Source organism: Hemitrygon akajei, chromosome 3 (assembly GCF_048418815.1).
Source record: "Hemitrygon akajei chromosome 3, sHemAka1.3, whole genome shotgun sequence".
In the NCBI taxonomy this organism is placed as follows: domain Eukaryota; kingdom Metazoa; phylum Chordata; class Chondrichthyes; order Myliobatiformes; family Dasyatidae; genus Hemitrygon; species Hemitrygon akajei.
The window spans coordinates 126,528,935-126,550,980 of NC_133126.1; the positions used below are offsets into that span (position 1 = coordinate 126,528,935).

General features: G+C 41.5%; 1 protein-coding gene across 2 annotated transcripts in view; it reads right to left on the minus strand.

Moving 5' to 3' along the window:
- Positions 1-5,431: 5,431 nt before the first annotated feature.
- Positions 5,432-22,046, minus strand: part of uggt1 (UDP-glucose glycoprotein glucosyltransferase 1) — a 177,258-nt gene continuing 160,643 nt past the window's right edge. For both annotated transcript variants that reach the window (XM_073040806.1, XM_073040805.1), the window contains 3 exons: positions 10,208-10,324; positions 8,867-9,014; positions 5,432-7,882 (listed from right to left, as the gene is read on the minus strand). In XM_073040806.1, the coding sequence (XP_072896907.1) occupies positions 7,857-7,882; positions 8,867-9,014; positions 10,208-10,324 (291 nt within the window). In that variant the 3' untranslated portion in view covers positions 5,432-7,856. The remainder of the gene's footprint in view (positions 7,883-8,866; positions 9,015-10,207; positions 10,325-22,046) is intronic.

Here is a 22,046-nt window from a genome sequence, read left to right on the forward strand (position 1 = left end):
CTCCGCATCTTGCTTCGATTTAAAAAAAAGGCGCTAGACATAAACCAAAAAATTATTGGCCTGCGAGTCTGACATCGGTTGTAGGAAAGTTGTTGTAATGTATTCTAAGAGACCGGATCTATAGGTATTTGGATAGATGTGGACTGATTAAGGACATGGCTTCATGCATGGTAAGTCGTGTCTAACCAATCCTAATAGAATTTATCAAGCAAGTTACCAGGAAAGTGGATGAAGGCAAGGCAGTGTATGTTGTCTACATGGATTTTAGTAAAGCATTTGACAAGGTGCCGCATGGGAGGCTGGTCAAGAAGGTTCAGTCACTGGGTATTCAGAATGAGGTAGTAATTTGGATTAGACGTTGGCTTTGTGAGAGAAGCCAGAGTGCAGCATCTCTCACTGGTAACCTGTGACTAGTGGTGTCCCACAAGGATAGGTGCCGAGACCTTTGTTGTCAGTCACCTATTTTAATGATCTGGATGATAATGTGGTTAAATAGATCAGCAAGTTTGGGTGTGTAGTGGACAGTGAATAAGGCTATCATGGCTTGCAGAGGAATGTGTATCAGCTGGAAAAATGGGAGATGGAATTTAGTACAGACGAGTGCAAGGTATTACACTACAGCAGGACCAACCAGGGCCGGTTTTGCACAGCAAATGGCCGGGCACTGAGGGATGTTATAGAACAAAGGAATCTGGGAATACAGGTCCATAACTCATTGAAAGTGACATCACAGGTAGATAGGGTTGTAAAGAAAATGTCTGGCAAATTGGCCTTCATAAATCAATGTAATGAGAACAGGAGTTGGGATGTTATGTTGAAGTTGTACAAGACATTGGTGAGGCCTAATTTGGAGTATTGTGTGCAGTTTTGGTCACCTACCTACAGCAAATATATAAATAAAGTTGAAAGAGTACAGAGAAAATTTACAAGGATGTTGTCAGGTCTGGAGGACCCGAGTTATATGGAATGATTGAATACGTTAGGACTGTATTCTTTAGAATGTATAAGTTTGAGAGGAGATTTGATAGAGGTATACAAAATAATGAGGGGTATAGACACTAAATGTAAGCAGGCTTTTTCCACTGGGGTTTGATTGGACCGCAAACAGAGGCCATGGTTGAAGGGTGAAAGGTGAGAAGTTTAAGGGGAACATGAAGGGAAACCTCTTCACTCAGAGAGCTGTGAGTTTGGAATGAGCTGCCAGCACAAGTGGTGCAAGCCAGTTCAATTTCAACATTTAATAGATACATGGATGGGAGGGGTATGGACCCCAAGGAAGATTAACAGGAGAAGGCAGTTTAAGTGGTCTTGGCATGGACTAGATGGGCTGAAGGGCCTGTTTCTGAGCGGTGCATCTCCATGACTCAATGTTTGGTGGAGTTGTGGACAGTGTAAAAGGTTATCATAGGTTACAATGGAATATTGACAGGATGCTGAGGTGGTCTGAGATTGGCAATGGAGTTCAACCTGGAAAAGTGTGATATAATTCACTTTGGAAAGTAGAAGTTGAAGGCAGAATGCAGGGTTAATGGCAGGAATCTGAGCAGTGTAGGGGAACAGGAATCTTGGGATCTATATCCATATATTCCTCATAATTGCTGCACAAGTTGATAGGGTTCTTATCAAGGCATATGGCATGTTGGCCTCCATTAGTCAGGGGATTAAGTTCAAAAGCCATGAAGTAATGTTATATCTCTATAACACCCTTGTTAGATTACACTTTGAATATTGTATTTAGTTCTAGTCACCTCACTATAGAAAGGATGTGGAAATTTTAGAGAGGGGGCTGAGATTTACCAGAATGCTTCCTGGACTAGACAGCATGTCTTTTAAGGATAAGTCGAGAGAGGTAGGGCTTTTCTCTTTGGAGCAAAGGAGGATAAGAGGTTACTTGACAGAGGTGTGCAAGATTATAAGACACATAGATCGAGTGGATAGTCAAGAGACGTTTCCCAGGGTGGAATTGTGTATATAAGGGGCATAAGGTGATTGGAGGGAATAGGGGGAATGTCAGAGGCATGTTTATTTTAGACAGAGAGTGGCAGATGCGTGGAACATCCTGCTGGGGTGGTGGTAGATGCAGATACATTAGGAACATATAAAAAAATCTTAACAAGGCGCATGGATGATAGAGAAATGGAGGGCTATGTAGGAGGGAAGGGTTAGATTGACCTGAGAGTAGGTTGGAACATCAGCACAGCAGTGTGAGGCAAAGGGCCTCTACTGTGCTGTAATGTTCTATGTTTCCATTACACATTACTTAAAAGTATGGTGATGAAAAATTAACGATATTCCATGTCACAAATTCTTTAAAAAATCACGATTCTGATTTCTTTTTCTCCATAACAGAGTAATGATGTGGGTGCATGTCAATTAAATATACTACATTGCATTTTTTACAATTTCCTTCCCCACGTTGTTCCTAGATTGTGAAATTCAAGTGACTTCTTTCATCCTTATTAGTTTATGATGCCCTTTGAATCTTTCCCAATATACAGCACTTAAAAAGTGTAGTGTTGAAAGAAGAACAATCTTCCATTTCACAGGTTGTGTAGAAATCACAATTACAATTTCTTGTACTCAATAACCCCAAATTAACAAAATATAGAAACTGTCGTATCATTTCATTATACAGAAATGGAAACAGTGAGCTGTTTTAAGTTCCTGGGTGTCAATATCTCTAAGGATCTTACCTGGACCCAACATATTGATGCAGCTACAAAGAAGGCAAGAGAGCAGCTGTATTTCATGAGGATTTTGAGATTTAATATGTCTCAAAAAACATTCTAACTGGCTGCATCACTGTCTGGTATGGAGGGGGGGGGGGGCAGTGCTCTTGCCCAGGATCGATGCAAGCCGCAGAGTTAGAAGCATAGAAAACGTACAGCACAATACAGGCCATTCGGCCCACAAAGTTGTGCCAAACACGTCCCTACCTTAGAAATTACTAAGCTTACCTATAGCCCCCTATTTTACTAAGCTCCATGTACCTATCTAAAAGCCTCTTAAAATACCCTATCATATCCACCTCCACCACCATTGCCGGCAGCCCATTCCACACACTCACCACTCTCTGAGTAAAAAACGTACCCCTGACATCTCCTCTGTACCTACTCCCCGGCACCTTAAACCTGGTCCTCTTGTGGCAATCATTTCAGCCCTGGGAAAAAGCCTCTGACTATCCACACAATCAATGCCTCTCATCATCTTGTACACCTCTCATCCGCCTTCGCTCCAAGGAGAAAAGGCCGAGTTCACTCAACCTATTCTCATAAAGTGTGCTCCCCAATCCAGGCAACATCCTTGTAAATCTCCTCTGCACCCTTGAGGCGACCAGAACTGAGCACAGTACTCCAAGTGGAGTCTGACCAGGATCCTATACAGCTGCAACATTACCTCTCGGCTCCTAAACTCAATTCCACGATTGATGAAGGCCAATGCATCGTATGCCTTCTTAACCACAGAGTCAACCTGCGCAGCTGCTTTGAGCGTCCTATGGACTCGGACCCCAAGATCCCTCTGATCCTCCACACTGCCAAGTAAACTTAGTCAGCTCCATCATGAGCACTAGTCTCCGTAGTATCCAGGACATTTTCAAGGAGCGATGCCTCATAAAGGACCCCCATTACCTAGGTCATGCCCTGTTCTCCTTGCTACCATCAGGAAGGAGGTACAGAAGCGTGAATGCACATTGAAAACACGAACACTACCTCACTACTTATTTTTTATTTCTATTTTGCACCACTTATTTAACAATTTAATATATATACTTACTGTAATTCAGTTTTTTTCCCTCTACTATTATGCACTGTATTGTACTGCTACAGCAAAGACACCAAATTTCACAGCATATGCTGGTGATGTTAAACCTGAGTATGATTCTGATTTCAAGTCCTTTGAGAGTTCCACATCAGTGCTGGTATTGTAAATCAAGGGATAAGCTCAAGGCACTCTCGGCCAGTAACTAAAAATAATAAAGAATGCAAAGACCTAACACACTAGCGTAAGAACTGAAGTACAGTGTATGTTTTTCACTGTCTCTGGAGAGCATAAGTCTTCCCTTGATTTTTTTTTAGAAGACAAATATATGGGTTAATGTAGGTATAAAGTAAGTAAAACTTTATCAGAGAACATCACACGATCCAGGTATGAAAAGGGATAATTGTTATAAATCCCCTTCAAATGATCCTTAGGCCAAGCAACACACACAAAAGACTGGAGGAACTCAGCAGGCCAGGCAGCATCTATGGAAAAGAGTATGATCAATGTTTCGGGCCGAGACCCTTCATCAGAACTGGAAAAAGTAGATGGGTCAGAGTAAGAAAGTGGGTGGAGGTGAGGAAGAACCACAAGGCGATAGGTGAAGCCGAGAGGGGGGTGGGGAATGGGTGAAGTCAAGAGCTGGGAAGTTGATTGGTGAAAGAGATATTGGGCTGGAGAAGGGGGAAGCTGATTGGGTGAAGACAGAAGGCCATGAACGAAAGAAAAGGGGGAGGAGCACCAGAGGGAGGTGATAAGCTGGCAAGGAGATAAGGTGAGAGGGAAATGGGAATGGGGAATGGTGAAGGGGGGGGGGGGGGGCACTAGCGGAAGTTTGAGAAATCAATGTTCATGCCATCAGGTTGGAAGCTACCCAGATGGAATACAAGCTGTTGCTCCTCCAACCTGAGTGTGGCCTCATCACGAAAGTCGAGGAGGTCAAGGTCTGACATGTTGGAATGGGAAGTGGAATTAAAATGGGTGGCGACTGGGAGATCTCTCTTTTTCTGGCAGATGGAGGTAGGTGCTTGGTGAAGCAGTCTCCCAATCTGCGTCAGGTCTCATGATAAATAGGAGACCACACCAGGAACACCAGATACAGTAGATGACCCCTATCGACTCACAGGTGAAGTGTTGCCTCACCTGGACACTTAAGCCAATTTGTATTTAAGCAAACTTCATACTGATGGTGGAAAAGTTGAGAGAAATATATTTAACGTTTAGCAGTTGGTCTGCAGATGCTGAAAATCCAAAGCAGCACACTAAATACTAGAGGAAATCAGCAGGTCTGGCAGCATCTATGGAAATGAATAAACAGTCAATGTTTCAGGCCCAAACACTTCTTCAGGACTGGAAAGGAATAGTGTAGCTTTCCATATAATTTTGAAAGCATCTGTTTTAGATATTTCAAAATAACAGTTGGAGTTTGAACTGTACTGAAAGCTTACCTGTCTCTAATTCCCACTGCTCAAATTTAAGGAACAAAATCCAATATGTTGAAAATGTAGAAGAGAGAGTTTGATTTGTATTTTACACATTACAGATAACAGTCTTGCAATTACATAAAATATTGAAAAGACTTTTCCAAAACAAAAATTCAGAATCATAAATATCCCAAAAGTTCACATTTTGGCTGTAGAATGTGAAAGTTCAAAAGCAAAATAAAATCATGCAACATTTAAACATTGGTATTTATTAATGAATTGAACATTCTTAACCTTAAAAAAATTCTACATTATAGCACTGACTGGGACTGGAAAGATTCTTCCAAAGCAACAGTGGGACCCAAAAAAACATCAGAGCCAGGTCAATTTTTGGTATGTTTCAGGCCACTCATAAGCACTTCAATACTTCAATTGCCTGGATGTTACACACTTCATTTGAAGTATCTTTGTTTTTAATTATCTCAATAAGACAGTCACTTCCTGTGGACACAAGGTTACTGCTAAATACTACTTCCCACACTAGCTTCCTTCAGTACAAGTAAAGGCCAACTGTCCATTCTGATCCAAAACTATTAAGATATCTCAAGTCAATTTATTTGAGCAACTGAGAAATTCAGCTTTGAATAAGAACCACACATTGCTCACAACAGTGATTGGAAAGCACCAGCTCTCTGGAATACCTGACTATTCCCCCAGTTTTAATTTTATTTTTTATACTATAGACCCTGTCAGGACATCATTCAGAAGCTAAATTTTGATACATAGTTGTCCAGTAATGTGCTATGTTCTCAAAGTTTCAGGCTCTTGTATTCATTTTCCAACTTGCAAATCTCTTTCCTTTCCAGTGTAGGAAAACAATCCCAACAGAAAAAGCAGAGTGCAAATAATATCAAAATAAAAAAGAATGATTAATATGTGACAGTCAACATCATACTATGTAATTAAGGAATGGTTCAGTTAATGCTTTCCATCAGGCAGATATTGAAAATTTACAGTTCAGCTTCTGTACACTTTGGCATCAGAAATATCCACATTTCACTGAAACATTTAATAATGGAATTGCATCTGAAACAATATCATACCTCGAGGCCAAAGTGAATAGTTCATGTTCTATCACTGAAATGGTACTCAAAGAAAGCAAACTTCATACTTTGACCGAAACAATGGGAAAACAGTAAAATCCAACTGGCTCAGATTTGTACACAAGCTTCAGGTAATATTCTCTATAGTTAAGCATGATAAGAATTTCCTTCCATAAAGTGTGCTACCAAACCAGCGATATACCAGTTTTGGACATAATCTGTATCAGTAATGATACAATCAATTGCGTTCTTGCAAATTTCTTCAAGAATAAATAAAGAATTCTTTACTAATCTTCCTCCCTGTTATACTGCAATTAAGCAGAGTGAACAAAAAAAGAAAATCTAGAAATCACAGAACAGTAATATACATGCATCATAGGAACTGTGACTTGTGTTATGAAATGCACTTTGAATTATTTATGGAGGCAGTAATCTGGCTGTTGATTATTCTGAAAGGATACAATAGTAAATTTGTACATACTGAAAACCAGCATTGTGAAAATTAGGTTTGAATTGCATTAGTTGAAGGCTTCCAATGTATGCTTGACAGTAGAGCAACTTTTGGGTTCTTGATTGTGGAGGCGCAAACAACAAATATACATTATCAATAAATTCTAGTGTGCAAATATTCTAAAATCTATACATCAGATAGTGAGCTGCATTTAACACCTTTCAAAGCAGAACTGTTTTCTAGAGTAAAAAATACCAAACAATATAAAATACCTATTCCTCAACCTAACATCCCATTTGCATCGCAGTTTTGCATTATGTTATCTGGAATACTCAAAACACTGATGTATTTAACATCACAACTGAAGCTTCTGAGTATCATGCTGAAAGCATAGCTTGTAGAATAGAATATATTAACTTCAAACAGAAATTCATCTTGATCTGGTGGTCAGTCAGTAGAGAGTAACACACCATATGTATGACAAAAACACATAGGGCAGGTAAGCGAAACAGAATGTAAGCAGTTGTATTTGCGTGAGTGTGCGTGCGTGTGTTTGAGTGAGAGAGAGAGTGAGTGAGCGAGCAAGCAGGGGAGGGGGAGAGAGAGAGAGAGGGAGAGTGGGGGTGGCAGGGGGAGTGTGGGAAGTGGGAGAGGGAGCGGGAGAGGGAGGGGTAAAGAGAAAAAGACAGACAGATGCTGTAAATGAGTTTCAGGCCTCACCAACATTGCACTGACTAATGGAGATAAGTTAAATCCAGGAATCTGAAAATCAATACTTTGAAAGATTTTAAGATTTTATTATTGGGAACTCAGGTTATCCCTATAGTTCTTGGCTTTCCTATACTTCATTGACAAATATGCAGAACAGTCAAATTTTGCATGATTTTCTTTGTCCCTGAGGTGAATACCTATACATTTTCTAATGATGCTTGCAACCTCATTGCTTTACCTGTCCACAGAACCGAACCCCAATTATAATACACCTTATACTTAAAAAAGAACAGAACTAATTGTACATTCTCATTCCAATCTTGGAGCTTTGCCATATTTGAGAAGATTTCATGTAGGAATAAAAGAACAACTCCTTGAACAGAGTTAAACTGGTCTCATGTTCACATCTCAGAGCTCAGAATGTGGGACATGATCTGCAAAGTGAAAGAGAATCCATAAATTAGGTCTCACACAAAAAAATCAAGGAAACATCCAACATTGCCTGTTTCCACAATTACTCTCTTTGACACTCAATGACACTGTTGGAATCCTAACCTAGGCTCTCATCATAACTAATTTCCTGGGAACTTTCCTTATAATGCTGAATTTCCTTTATTTTTATATAGTTACAAATTACAGGACATGTAATTTGTATTATTTTGCTGCAGGTAGCCATCAATAAATGTATTACACTTCTAGACGTATAACAAATGTTTAAACAAGAAATCTAAACATTATAGACCACATTCATTTTTCACTTTTTTTTTTTAAAAAAGTCATTATTTATTAAACCGAAAAACAAATCACAATACTGAACATTCAATAAGGAACATGGAAACTTTGATGAGAATTCTTGATATTAGTATTTTTATTAGTTTTCTTTTCCCTAATGCTTTGCAAGTTGCATAGAGAGCAATGTTCAATCATTCCCATGCAAGCACTTGCTTTACACATTCATACTTCAACTACTTACTTGCTCAGTCATATGTGTTGAGAATTGCAACAGTCTACTAAAGTGTATTTAACCAAATGTTAATGAATCTGATTAGGTGTTGTGACTCCTTGTGATGAGCCTGTAATACACCTCTTAACCATAAAATTTGACTCAAAACCAGTCCGATGCTGCCCCATGAGTTCCTCCAGCATTTTGTGTTTGTTGCTTGGACTTCCAACATCTGCAAATTTTCTCTTGTTTCTGATTCCATGATTTGCCTTTAATGCTTATTTTAGTGAAAACTATCACAAATATATTTTGAAACCTGCTTAGTCATCAATATTTACTTTTCAGCATAAAGCTCAAACTATCAATGCAATCATTTTGATTTCTTTTTAGTATGCTCTTATTGCAAACATGCTTTGCTCACTAAATTAAAAGAGGTTTCAAATATACTGAAGTGTAATGAGGTTACCAGCCTCACCTTTCGTACTGGCACGAGTTCGTCCATTCAACTTCTCCTCTTGCAACAGCCTCTGGAATTGTTTAATTTCTTGATCGTAGTCCTGCCATTCAGGGACAATTCGCATAGCTGCTTCCAATTTGGGCTCTTTAGTCATAGGGTTATTGCACTGGAAATGTCAAATTAAATGCTGGTTATTAGAATTTTACAGACAGTGATGGTCAAGACCCACAAATATAATAAGGACTTTAATATTTGATTCATGAAACTCATTCAATGTGAGATGAGGCAGGAAAACCCACTGAGTGAACACTGACCTTCAAACACCGATTTTTTAAAAACCATTCCTACCCATTCCCATTTGACTCTCCTTACATTCCCATCAATTCCTTCCCGTCCTTTTCCATTTACTGCATTCTGAGGACAATTTACAGTGGTCAATTAACCTACCATCTCTTTGGGATGTGGGAGGAAAGCAGACCACCCGGGCAAATCGACACAGTCGCAGAGAGAATGTGCAGTCTTCATGCAGACACGGATGAATCTAGGTCACTGGAACTTTGAGAAGCAGCTTGACCAGTTGCACCACTGTGCTTTCAATTTGTTCAACATTGTTTAGAAGGGTGGAAATGGGTATCATCAACAATCTGACACAGTACATCAAACATTTTCACTTTATAGGGATCTATTCTTGGTCGACAAAATATTCAATCCATTTCAGGCTGTAAACCCCTTTCAATGTCCAGAGCTCATGGGATCAGGTGCTGTGCTTTGTGCAACAGGAATAGCTGCTATTAAGGCCACAAAAAAGCATGTTTTTAGTTAATAATCAGCTCAAACAGCTAGTCTCCATCTAATCGTGCAACTGTCAAATACTTCCATTATTAAAAACTTCAGTTACATCTGCCCAATGTCAAGAATCTTTTAAAAGCCAAAAAAACATCACTGGTTCCCTTAGTTGTTTCTGGCAACTAGGAACATTTGAAGAGGCAACAATTAGCCCTCTCTTCAGTGTCCATATTTCAAAGTGATGGGGCGTACAGGAGAATATTCTGTCATCAAGGTATGACCAGACTGAGGGTTCGTACAAAGAGAATAGTTTATTTTGTTCTGTATTCAGTTTTTTTCCCAGACCCTTTTCACTTTTACAACAGCCTTATGAGCTTTTTTAAGGGTTCATTCTCTATAACTTCTTCCACTGAAAAGCTGAGAGCATGTATGGTGCATCATATTACTCTTGTCTCTAATGGATAGAAACTTGCCAAAAACAAACCCATTTTCTATTATATCTAGATCTCACTGAAACATCAGAATGAATTATGATGTTTCGGTGAGCAGCAGACATTCTAACAGCGTACTTACCAAATCAATAGTTTTAGCTTTCTTCTTAGATGCTTCATCACACCATGTCTCACACCACAGCCAATGTTGTGGAAGGGATTTAATAGGCACTTGATGAATCATGTTGTTAGGCAAATCCTGTAAAACACATTTAGCAGTTAAACAAAGGAAGTAATTTTAATCAGTTTTTGATTACCACGGATTTCAATACCTTTACATTAATAAGTACCATGAATTACTATTACCTCAACTTAATGTTGTTTACATTACAAATAAATCTGCTGCTGCCCATACAAAGTTGCACAGTGTGACTGTATGCACATTAGTCATCACACCAAATCATACTGTCTTCAGTTAACCTTTGAAATTTCCAATTTAGATTAAATTTATACAGCATTTTTGACAACTGTCAAAAGCCCTTCACTGCCAATTTCAAAATACAAGCACTTTTTCAAAAACTTCAGGAAATATAGCAGCTCGTAAATAACTTATGCTTAGCATGCCCACAAACCACAGTATGATGACAAGCAGATAAACTGTTCTATTGACAGATGAATATTCACTAAGATACCTCAGAAAAATAAAATTAAAAGCAGAAAATGCTGCAAATTTTCTGCAGTTTGGGCAACATTTGTGAAAAAAAGTTTCAAGTCTGACACCCTCTTTGGAGTTGAGAAATGCATTAATCTATCTATTGCAGAGAAAGTGGTGTGGGAATTTCTTTCAATTAGAATTTATTTAAATCTTACATCCATCCCACAAGGTGAGGGAGTAAAAACTTTGTGTTTTGACTCTGTTGCAATGTACAGACATGTGAATTTAAAAGTCTGATGGCTTGTAGAAAGAAGCTGTCCCATAGCCTGTTGGTCCTGGCTTTAATGCTGCGGTAGCGCTTGCCAGACGGAAGCAGCTGAAACAGTTTATGGTTGGGGTGTCCCCGATGATCCTTCAGGCCTTCTTTCTGCACCTGCTGCTGTAAATGTCCTCAATGGAGAGAAGTTCACATCCACAGATACACTGGGTTGTCCATACCACTCTCTGCAGTGCCCAGTGATCAAGGTTGGTGCAGTTCCTGTACCAGGAAGTGACACAGCCAGGCAGTAGTGCCCCTATAGAAGGTCTTGAGGATTTGGGGGCCCATGCCGAATTTCATCAGTCACCTGAGGTGGAAGAAACGCTGTTGTGCTTCTTTTGCCACAAAGCTGATGGAGTCCAGCTGAGATCATTGGGATATGTATACCGAGGAACTTGAAACTACTCACCCTAGCAGCTGCAGACCCATTGATGTTGATCAGCTGTTGATTTGTTGGGTGCAAAAATGCGACTTTAAAACAGAAATTTAGTTCTTTTGTGTGTTTGTGAACAGACTGCTGGAGTGACCTGGAACTTCTGACGGCCTGCCTTTTTAATTCAGCATCCCATTCCCAACTATATGTTTGTCTGTGATCTCCTGCACTGTTACAATGAAAACCAGTGCAAACTTGAGGAATAACATATCATCTTTCACCAAGGCACAATACAGCCAACAGGATTCAACACTGATTTTTCCAAATTTAGGTAATTCACTCTTTCTTTCTGTTTACATCAGGAGTGGCCATTTCTGCCTGCGTTTCTCTGTTTTTCTTCCATTTGGATACTCAAATGCTACCTGTTTCTCTTTCCACAGAGTATTCTCTGGTCTGTTAATTTTTTCCAGTACTTTATTTTTATTTCAGATTTCCAGTATCTGCAGATTTTTAGAACTATTTATTTAATTGGGGAAATTTTCTTCATAACACAGCCTTTGATTTTTTTCCTGTTTTTTTTTTGAAGAAAACAATGAGTTTAGTCTCAAGAAGGCATATGACACAGTGATGCCCTTGAACCACTACAACTAAAGTGATGGATTCTCTACTCAAATCTACAAATGGACTTAATCCTATGCATTTTTGACTCAGAACGCGATCAACTGGGTTTAGGATTTATACAATTTATACATTATTCCACCAAGAACAGGAAGAACATGCTTATTATCCTAAGCATCTGCCATTCTTAGTCCACATTTTGGGCCAAAAGCCTTCTTCAGGACTGGAAAGGAAGGGAGAAGTCAGAGTAAGAAGGTGGAAGGGAGGAGAGGAAGAAGTACGTGCTGGCAGGTGATAGGTGAAATAAGGAGACTGGGAGGGGTGAAGTAAAAGAGCTGGGAAGTTCATTGGTGGAAGAGATAAAGGGCTGGAGGAGGGGGATCTGATAGGAGAGAACAGAAGACCATGGTAGAAAAAGAAGGGGCAGGAGCACCAGAGGGAGGTAAGGAGATAAGGTAAGAGAGGGAAACAGGAATGGGGAATGGTGAAGGGAAGGGGGGCAATTACTGGAAGTTCAAGAAATCAATGTTCATGCCATCATCTTGGAGGCTACCCTGGCAGAAGAAAGTGTTGTTCCCCCAATCTCAGTGTGGCCTTATCATGGCAGTAGAGGAGGCCATGGACTGGCACATTGGATGGGAATGGGAAGTGCAATTGAAATGGGTGGCTCCAGAGGGATCCCGCCTTTTCAGGCAGGCGAAACACTGGTGAAGCGGTCTCCCAATCTATGTCGGGTCTCACCGATATACAGGATGCTACGCTGGGAGCACTGGATATAGTAGATGAACCCAACAGACTTGCGGGTGAAATGCTGCATCAGCTGGGAGGACTGCTGGGACCCTGAATGGTAGTGAGGGAGAAAGTGTAGAAGCAGGTGTACCCTAAATGATAGTGAGGGAAGAAGTATAGGGGCAGGTGTTCCTGATTGGTAGTGAGGGAAGAGGTATAGAGGCAGGTGTTCCTGGATGGTAGTGAGGGAAGAGGTATAGGGGCAGGTGTTCCTGAATGGTAGTGAGGGAAGAGGTATAAGGGGAGGTGTTCCTGGATGGTAGTGAGGGAAGAGGTATAGAGACAGGTGTTCCTGATTGGTAGTGAGGGAAGAGGTATAGAGGCAGGTGTTCCTGAATGGTAGTGAGGGAAGAGGTATAGGGGCAGGTGCTCCTGGATGGTAGTGAGGGAAGAGGTATAGAGGCAGGTGTTCCTGAATGGTAGTGAGGGAAGAGGTATAGAGGCAGGTGTTCCTGAATGGTAGTGAGGGAAGAGGTATAGGGGCAGGTGCTCCTGGATGGTAGTGAGGGAAGAGGTATAGAGACAGGTGTTCCTGATTGGTAGTGAGGGAAGAGGTATAGAGGCAGGTGTTCCTGAATGGTAGTGAGGGAAGAGGTATAGGGGCAGGTGTTCCTGATTGGTAGTGAGGGAAGAGGTACAGGGGCAGGTGTTCCTGAATGGTAGTGAGGGAAGAGATATAGAGGCAGGTGTTCCTGATTGGTAGTGAGGGAGAAGGTATAGGGGCAGGTGTTCCTGGATGGTAGTGAGGGAAGAGGTATAGAGGCAGGTGTTCCTGAATGGTAGTGAGGGAAGAGGTATAGGGGCAGGTGATCCTGAATGGTAGTGAGGGAGGAGGTATAGGGGCAGGTGTTCCTGAATGGTAGTGAGGGAAGAGGTATAGGGGCAGGTGATCCTGAATGGTAGTGAGGGAGGAGGTATAAGGGGCAGGTGTTCCTGAATGGTAGTGAGGGAAGAGGTATAGGGGCAGGTGATCCTGAATGGTAGTGAGGGAGGAGGTATAAGGGGAGGTGTTCCTGGATGGTAGTGAGGGAAGAGGTACAGGGGCAGGTGTTCCTGGATGGTAGTGAGGGAAGAGATACAGAGGCAGGTGCTCCTGGATGGTAGTGAGGGAAGAGATACAGAGGCAGGTGCTCCTGGATGGTAGTGAGGGAAGAGATACAGAGGCAGGTGCTCCTGGATGGTAGTGAGGGAAGAGGTATAAGGGCAGGTGTTCCTGAGTGGTAGTGAGGGAGGAGGTATAGGGGCAGGGGTTCCTGAATGGTAGTGAGGGAAGAGGTACAGGGGCAGGTGTTCCTGAATGGTAGTGAGGGAAGAGGTATAGGGGCAGGTGTTCCTGAATGGTAGTGAGGGAAGAGGTATAGGGGCAGGTGTTCCTGAATGGTAGTGAGGGAAGAGATATAGAGGCAGGTGTTCCTGAATGGTAGTGAGGGAAGAGGTATAGGGGCAGGTGTTCCTGAATGATAGTGAGGGAAGAGGTATAGGGGCAGGTGTTCCTGAATGGTAGTGAGGGAAGAGGTATAGGGGCAGGTGTTCCTGAATGGTAGTGAGGGAGGAGGTATAGAGGCAGGTGTTCCTGAATGGTAGTGAGGGAGGAGGTATAGGGGCAGGTGTTCCTGAATGGTAGTGAGGGAGGAGGTATAGGGGCAGGTGTTCCTGAATGGTAGTGAGGGAGGAGGTATAGGGGCAGGTGTTCCTGAATGGTAGTGAGGGAGGAGGTATAGGGGCAGGTGTTCCTGAATGGTAGTGAGGGAGGAGGTATAGAGGCAGGTGTTCCTGAATGGTAGTGAGGGAGGAGGTATAGAGGCAGGTGTTCCTGAATGGTAGTGAGGGAGGAGGTATAGAGGCAGGTGTTCCTGAATGGTAGTGAGGGAGGAGGTGTACCCTGAATGGTACTGAGAAAGAAGAACTAGGGCAAGGTATTCCTGAATGTTGGTGCACCTAGCCTTACACCTCCTCCCTCACTACCATTCAGGGCCATACTCGTATTTGCCATTGTTACTGAACCATTTTTTCCTTCTGGAAAAGGACTTTCTCACTCTACAATGCAAACACATTTCTCTCATTATGTGACAAATAGAAGTGCACACAACACTTGTGAGATGCAGCTTGAGTATTGTGCACAGTTCCACCTATTCCATAAGTTCGTAACACAGAAGGATTATGCCATCCAGCCCATTGAGACTGCTCTGTTATTTCATCAAGGCTGATCCATTTCCCTCTCAAACTATTCTCCTGCATTCGACTCATAACTTTTTACGCCCTGACTAATCAAGAACCTACCAATCTCTGTCTTAAATGCACCTAGTGTCCTGGCCTCCACAGCGGCCTGTGGCAAAGAATTCCACACTTCACCATCCTTTGGGTAAAGAAATTCCTCCTCATCTTTGTTCTAAATGAATGTCCTCTATTTTGAGGCTGTGCCCTCTGGTTCTAGGCTCCCCCACCAAAGGAAACATCCTCTTCATATCCAGTCTACCTAGGCCTTTCAACATTTGATGGACTTCAATGAGATCCCCCTCCCAATTCTACTAACTTCTAATGAGTACAGGCTTAGAGTCTTCAATTGCTGCTCGTGTGATAATCCTTTCATTCCTGGAATTATTTTCCTGGACTTCCTCTGAACCCTCTCCAATGTCAGAACATCCTTTTTTAAATTAGGGGTCTAAAACTGCTTAAGATACTCCAAACGAGGGCTTGACAGAGCCTTATACTGCCTCAGCATTATATCCTTGCTTTTATATTCTAGTCCTCTTGAAATGAATGCTTACATTGCATTTGCCTTCTTCACCACCAATTCAACCAGCAAATGAACCTTTAGAGATCCTGCAAAGGGATTCCCAAATCCCTTTGCACATCGGATTTTTGATTTTCCTGTTTAGAAAATAGTTCATGCTTTTATTCCTTCTACCAAAGTGCATGACCACACACTTCCTGACACTGTACTTCATCTGCCATCTCTGTGTCTATTCTCCTAATCCAAGTCCTTCTGCAGCCTCTGCTTCCTCATCAAGGGAAGTTAAGGACCAAGGGAAGCCAAGGAAAGGGCATATGAGGTAGCAAAAGTGAATGGGAAGTTGGAAGACTGGGAAGCCTTTAAAATCCAACAAAAGACAAATCAAACAGCTGTAAGATGGGAAAAGATGAAATATGAGGGCAAACTAGCAAATAATATAAAGCAGGATACTAAAAGTTTTTTTTCAGTTATATAAAGAGGAAAAGGAAGTTGATATTGGGCCACTGTAAAATGATGCCGGTGAGGTAGTAATGGGGGGACGAAGAAATGGCAGATGAACTTAATGGGTGCTTTGCACCTATCTTCACTGTGGAAGACACTAGCAGTGTGCCAGAGATCTTTGTGTGTTAGGGAGCAGGAGTGAATGCCATTGCTATTACAAAGGAAAAAGTGCTAGACAAACTCAAAGATCTTCAGATGGATAAGTCACCCTGGACCAGATGGACTCCATCTTAGAGTCCTGAGAGAGGTTGCTGAAGAGATAACGGATGCATTGGTCATGATCTTTCAAGAATCGCTTGATTCTGGCATGGTCCTGGAGAACTGGAAGATTGCAAATGTCATTCCATTCTTTAAGAAGGGTGGAAGGCAAAAGAAAGGAAATTATAGGCCAGGGTAGCCTAATCTCAGTGGTTGGGAAAGTGTTGGAGTCTCTTATTAAGAATGAGGTTTCGAGGCAATTGGAGACAAAATAAATCAAAGTCAGCATAGTTTCTGTAAAGAGAAATCTTGCCTGACAAGCCTGGTAGAGTTTTTCAAGGAAGTAACAAGCAGAGTGGACAAAGGAGAGGCAGTGGATATCACTCACTTGGATTTTCAGAAGGTATTTGCTAAGGTGCCACACATGAGGCTGCTTAACACGATGAAATCCTATGGCCTTACAAAAAGATGTTGGCACGGATAGCAAAATTGCTGACAGGCAGGAGGCAGCGAGTGGGAATAAAGGGGCCTTTTCTGGTTGGCTGCCGGTGACTAGTGTTCCTCAGGGGTCAGTATGATGAGCGCTACTTTTCACATTGTTTGTCAATGATTTGGATAATGAAAATGATGGCTTTGTGGCAAAGTTTGTGGATGTTTCGAAGGTAGGTGGAGGGGAAGGTAATGATGAGGAAGCAATGCGATTACAGTAGGACTTGGACAAGTTGGAAGAATGGACAAAAAAGTGGCAGATGGAATACAGTGTTGGGAAATGTACAATAATGCATGGAACAATAGTGCGGACCACTATCTAAATGGGGAAAAGGTTCAAACATCAGAGGTGCAGAGGGGCTTGGGGAGTCCCCGTGTAAGACTCCCGGAAGGTTAATTTACAGGTTGGGTCTGTGGTAAAGAAGGCAAATGCAATGTTGGCATTTATTTCAAGGGCAATGGAATATAAAAGCAAGGAGATAATGCTGAGGCTTTATTAGACACTAGTCAGGTGGCACTTGTTATTGTCAACAGTTCTGGGCCCACATCTCAGAAAGGATGTGTTGTCATTGGAGAGAGTCCAGAGGAGGTTCACGAGGATGATTCTGGGAATGAAGGGGTTGACATACGAGAAGCATTTGGCAGCTTTAGGCCTATACTCACTGGAATTTGGAAGAATGTGGAGGGATCTCATTGAAACCTACCGAATGCTAAAACGACTAGATAGGGTGGATGTGGAGAGGATGGTTCCTATGGTGGGGTTTTCAGAACTGGAGGGCACAGCCTCAAAATTGAGGGCCGACCTTTTAGAACAGAGGTAAGGAGAAATTCTTTTAGCTAAAGAGTAGTGAATCTGTGGAATGCTCTGCCACAGACAGCGGTGGAGGCCAAGTCCATTTGTATATTTAAGGCGAAAGTTGGTAGTTTCCTGAAAGGTCAGGGCATCAAATGATACGATGAGAAGGCAGGTGTAGAGGGTTGTGTGGGATCCGGGATCAGCCATGATGGAATGGCGGAGCAGACTTGATGGGTGAATGGCCTAATTCTCTCCTATGTCTTATGGTCTTGTTATCTTCCCTTCCATCTACCTTCATTTGCAAACTTGGCCAAAAAGCTACTAATTTCATCATCCAAATCGCTGACACAGAATGTAAAAAGAAGTAGTTCCAATACTGACACCCCATGGAACATCACTTGTCACCGACAGCCAATCTGAAAAGGATCCCTTTATTCCCACCCTTTGCCTACTGCCAATCAGTCAATGCTTATCCATGCTAGTATCTCTCCTGGGCTCTCATCTTGTTTAGCAGCCTTATGTGCAGCACCTTGTCAAAGGCCTTCTGAATATCCAAGCATACAACATCCACCAATTCTCCTTTGCTATTTCTTCAAAACTTCCAACAGATTTCTTCCAGGGAAGATTTTCTCTTAAGGAAACCATGCCAAATTTGGCTTATTTAATGACATGCCTCCAAGTACCCCAAAACTACATCCTTAACTCCAACACCTTCTCATCCACTGAGGTCAGACTAACTGACCTTTAATTTCCTTTCTTCTCCCTCTCTCCTCTCTTGAAGACTGGTGACATTTGCAATTTTTCAGCCCTTGGAACCATGCCAAAATCTACTGATTTTTGATAGATTATTGCTAATTTTTCTCAATCCTGTCAGCGACCTCTTTTAGAACCTGAGGTGTAGTCCTTCAGGTGCACGTGACTGATCTACGTTCAGACCTTTTAGTTTCTTAAGCACCATCTCCTTAGTAATAGCAACTGAACTCATATCTGCCCCTCGACACTCTCGAACTTCTGGCATACTATGAATGTCTTTCACAGTGAAGACTACTGCAAAATACTTATTCAGTTTGTCAGGCATTTCATTGTTTCCCCCTGCTACTATTAAGCATCATTTTCCAGTGGTCCAATATATACTCTTGCCTCTTTTTCACTCTTTATATATCTGAAAAATACTTTTGGTATCACTTTTGATATTATTGGCTAGCTTACTTTGATATTTCGTCTTTTTCCACCTTGTGGTTTTTTTAGTTGCCTTCTGTTGGTTTTTTAAAATTTCCTAATCCTCTTAATTTCCCACTAATTTTCGCTCCTATATGTTCTCTCTTTTGCTTTGACTTCCCTTGTCAGCCACAGTTGTGTCATTCTGCCTTTAGAATACTTCCTCTTCTTCGGGATCTATCTATCCTGTGCCTTCCGAATTGCTCCCAGAAACTCCAGCCATTGCTGTTCTGCTGTCATCCCTACTTGTGGCCCCTTTCTATCAACTTTGGCCAGCTCCTCTCTCAGGCCTCTGTAATTCCCTCTACTCTACCGTAATACTGATACACCTGACTTTAGCTTCTCCCTCTCAAATTGTAGAATAAATTCTATCGTATTATAATCACTGTTTCCCAAGGGTTCCTTTACCTTAAGCTCTCTAATGACATCTGGTTCATTACACAACACCCAATCCAGAATGCTGATCCCCTAGTGGACTCAACCACGAGTTTCTCCAAAAATCCACAGATTCTCTCTCCTGGGATCCTGCATTAGCTTGATTTTCCCAATCCATCTGCATATTGAAAGCCCTCATGACTAACATAATGTTGCCTTTCCGGCAGGCTTTTTCCATCTCCCGCTATAATTTGTACACCACATCCCGGTCGGTCACTGTTCGGAGATCTGTATATAACTCCCATCAGGGTCTTCTTACCCTTGCAGTTTCTTAACTCTACCCACAAGGATTCTACCCCTTCCAATCCTATGTCACCTCTTTCTGAAGTTGTGATTTCATTCCTTCTGCCCACCTGTCTGTCCTTTCAATACAATGCGTATCTTTGGATGTTAAAACTCCCAGCTGTGATCTTTAATCCAGTGATGCCTACAACATCATATCTGGCAATTTCTATCTGCGCTACAAAATCATCTACCTTACTCTGAATACTGTACGAATTCAAATATAACATCTTCGGTCCTGTATTCACCATCTCTCTTTTCAATTTTGTTTCCACGTTGCCTTATGTTAAATTCTTATCCTTCTAAACTTCTTTATTCTGAAGACTTTAATAACCTCTCCTTATCTTTTTCTTTATCCTTACTTTTCCAAGCTATTAAACCCAGCCCCAGCTATTTAGTTTATAGCCCTACCCACTGCCCCAGTTCTGCAACCTGGTAGGACCCTAGTCCAACATGGTTCAGATGGAGCCCATCCAATTGGAACAGCTCCTTCCTTCCCCAATACCTTGTCAATGTCCCATTAATTCATACTCACTTCTCCAGCATCAACCTTTGAGCCCCACGTTTAGCACTCTATAATCCTGTGCCAATTTGCATGTGTCTCAGATAACAATCCAGAGATTACCTTTTTTGTTCAGTATTTTATTTTAGTCTCTAGCTGCTCAAATTCTCTCAGCAGAACCTCCTTCCCTGTTCTTCATACATTGTTGATACTTATATAGACCACAACAACGGAATCTTTCCCGACCCACTCCCACTCTGCAGTCAGGTAAGAAGTTCTGAACCCCAACACCAGCTAGACAACATATGCTAGGGTCTCTTGGTCCTTACAAAAGAAAACTGTGTATATTCTCTTTACTACGTTATTCCAAATTACAACTCTCCTCTTGAATGGCTTCCTGAACCTAGGTGCCATGGTTCTGTTGCTCATCCTTCCTACAGCCCCCACTGTCATTCACACAGGAAGCAACAATCTCATACTTGTTGGACAAGGTCAAGGACTGAGGGTCCTCCAGCACTATCTCTGGATTCCCTTAGCTAGCTCACTAGCTGTCACACCCTCTTGTTCTTGGCTACAGACCAGATTTGAAGTAGTTAACCTAATGGGTGTGACAGCCTCCTGAAAAAAAGTGTGTTCAGATAACTTTTCCCTTCCCAATGCATTATACTGTACGAAGCTCAAATTCCAGGTTATCATTTTGAACCCGAGTTTCTTGAGCAACCAACATTTCCTGCAGATTTCATCATCTGAAACCACCATACATCCCTACTTAATTTAATTAGTTGTAATTTGGCATCCTTTTCATTAACTACTACAAAAAAACCTTATCTGATTGTATAACCTCATCTGTGCCTCTGAGCCATAGCCTCAGACCTCAAACTCCTACACTGGCCTATTCACACAACGATTGCTTCAAAATGGCCTCTGTGGCCTTGGCCTCCACCACTTCTCACTGAAACATCTTGAGCCAAAGCCTCAGTTCTCCTCTCTTAACTCTGTCGCGCTCTGACAATGAATGTACCATAATGGTCGCTCTACTTAAACCTCATTTCTTTTTATTGACCCAAGTGAAACACAAAGCAGTTAGACTTGCTCTCTTCAATGGTTCCTGCTCTCACACAGATCTCATGCTTGCTACTCCAAAGTGAAACTCACATGCAATGAGACCTGCTCTTTTCAATGGTTCCTGCTTTCAAACAGATCTCCCTCTTGTTACTTCATAGGGAAACTCACATGCAATGAGACCTGCTTTTTTCAATGGCTCCCACTCTCACATACATCTCCCTCTTGATACTCCACAGTACATTCTATAGCTTTTGGCAGTTTCACATTTTTTTAATATATGGTAACTTCTTAATCTGGAATCCCTTGAATCTCTGTCTTCCATGAGAGTACTTCCATGGTTACCACTAAATTACTTTTAAGTAGCTGTTCCAATGCACTTTTACTGAACCAGTAGTCAGCCAATTAACATTTGTCACTTTAAAACCTTTATCTTTAGCATTTTTCACAATGACAAATTTAAGTGAGTTATGACCATTGTAAGATTTCTCTATTATTCATACCAAATGCCCAGCTTCAACCCATAAAACTAAGTCTGTATTTTGTAATACTTGTAAGAAATTGGTTAAAAGGAATACTCTCAGATGTTGTATTTTTCTCCTCTGTACCTTATACCAATTTATAGCAGGGTTATTGAAATCTCCTACTTTTACTGTGCAAATGTTTTTGCACATCACAAAATTGCTCTACCTTGGACTGTCCATAGTACATGACAGCATCTTGATTGCCCCTTTTCAATTCTGCAGTTCAACATGTATAGCCTGATGTGATATGAACATATTTTTTCTCACAATGATTATTCCAGAACTAAAATTGTTAATCACTCTTTATCCTCCGCTATCTCAGATAAGCAGGAACACTGAGTTATCATTCCTGCTCATGTTTATGCTACAGTTAAATCATACATAAGATATAAAATATGTTTGTGCTTTGCCTTCTGTTCAGGTATTAATATTCAGCATGTCCAGATTCCTTTTTTGTCTATTCTGCTCCCCTTCTGAATCTAGAGT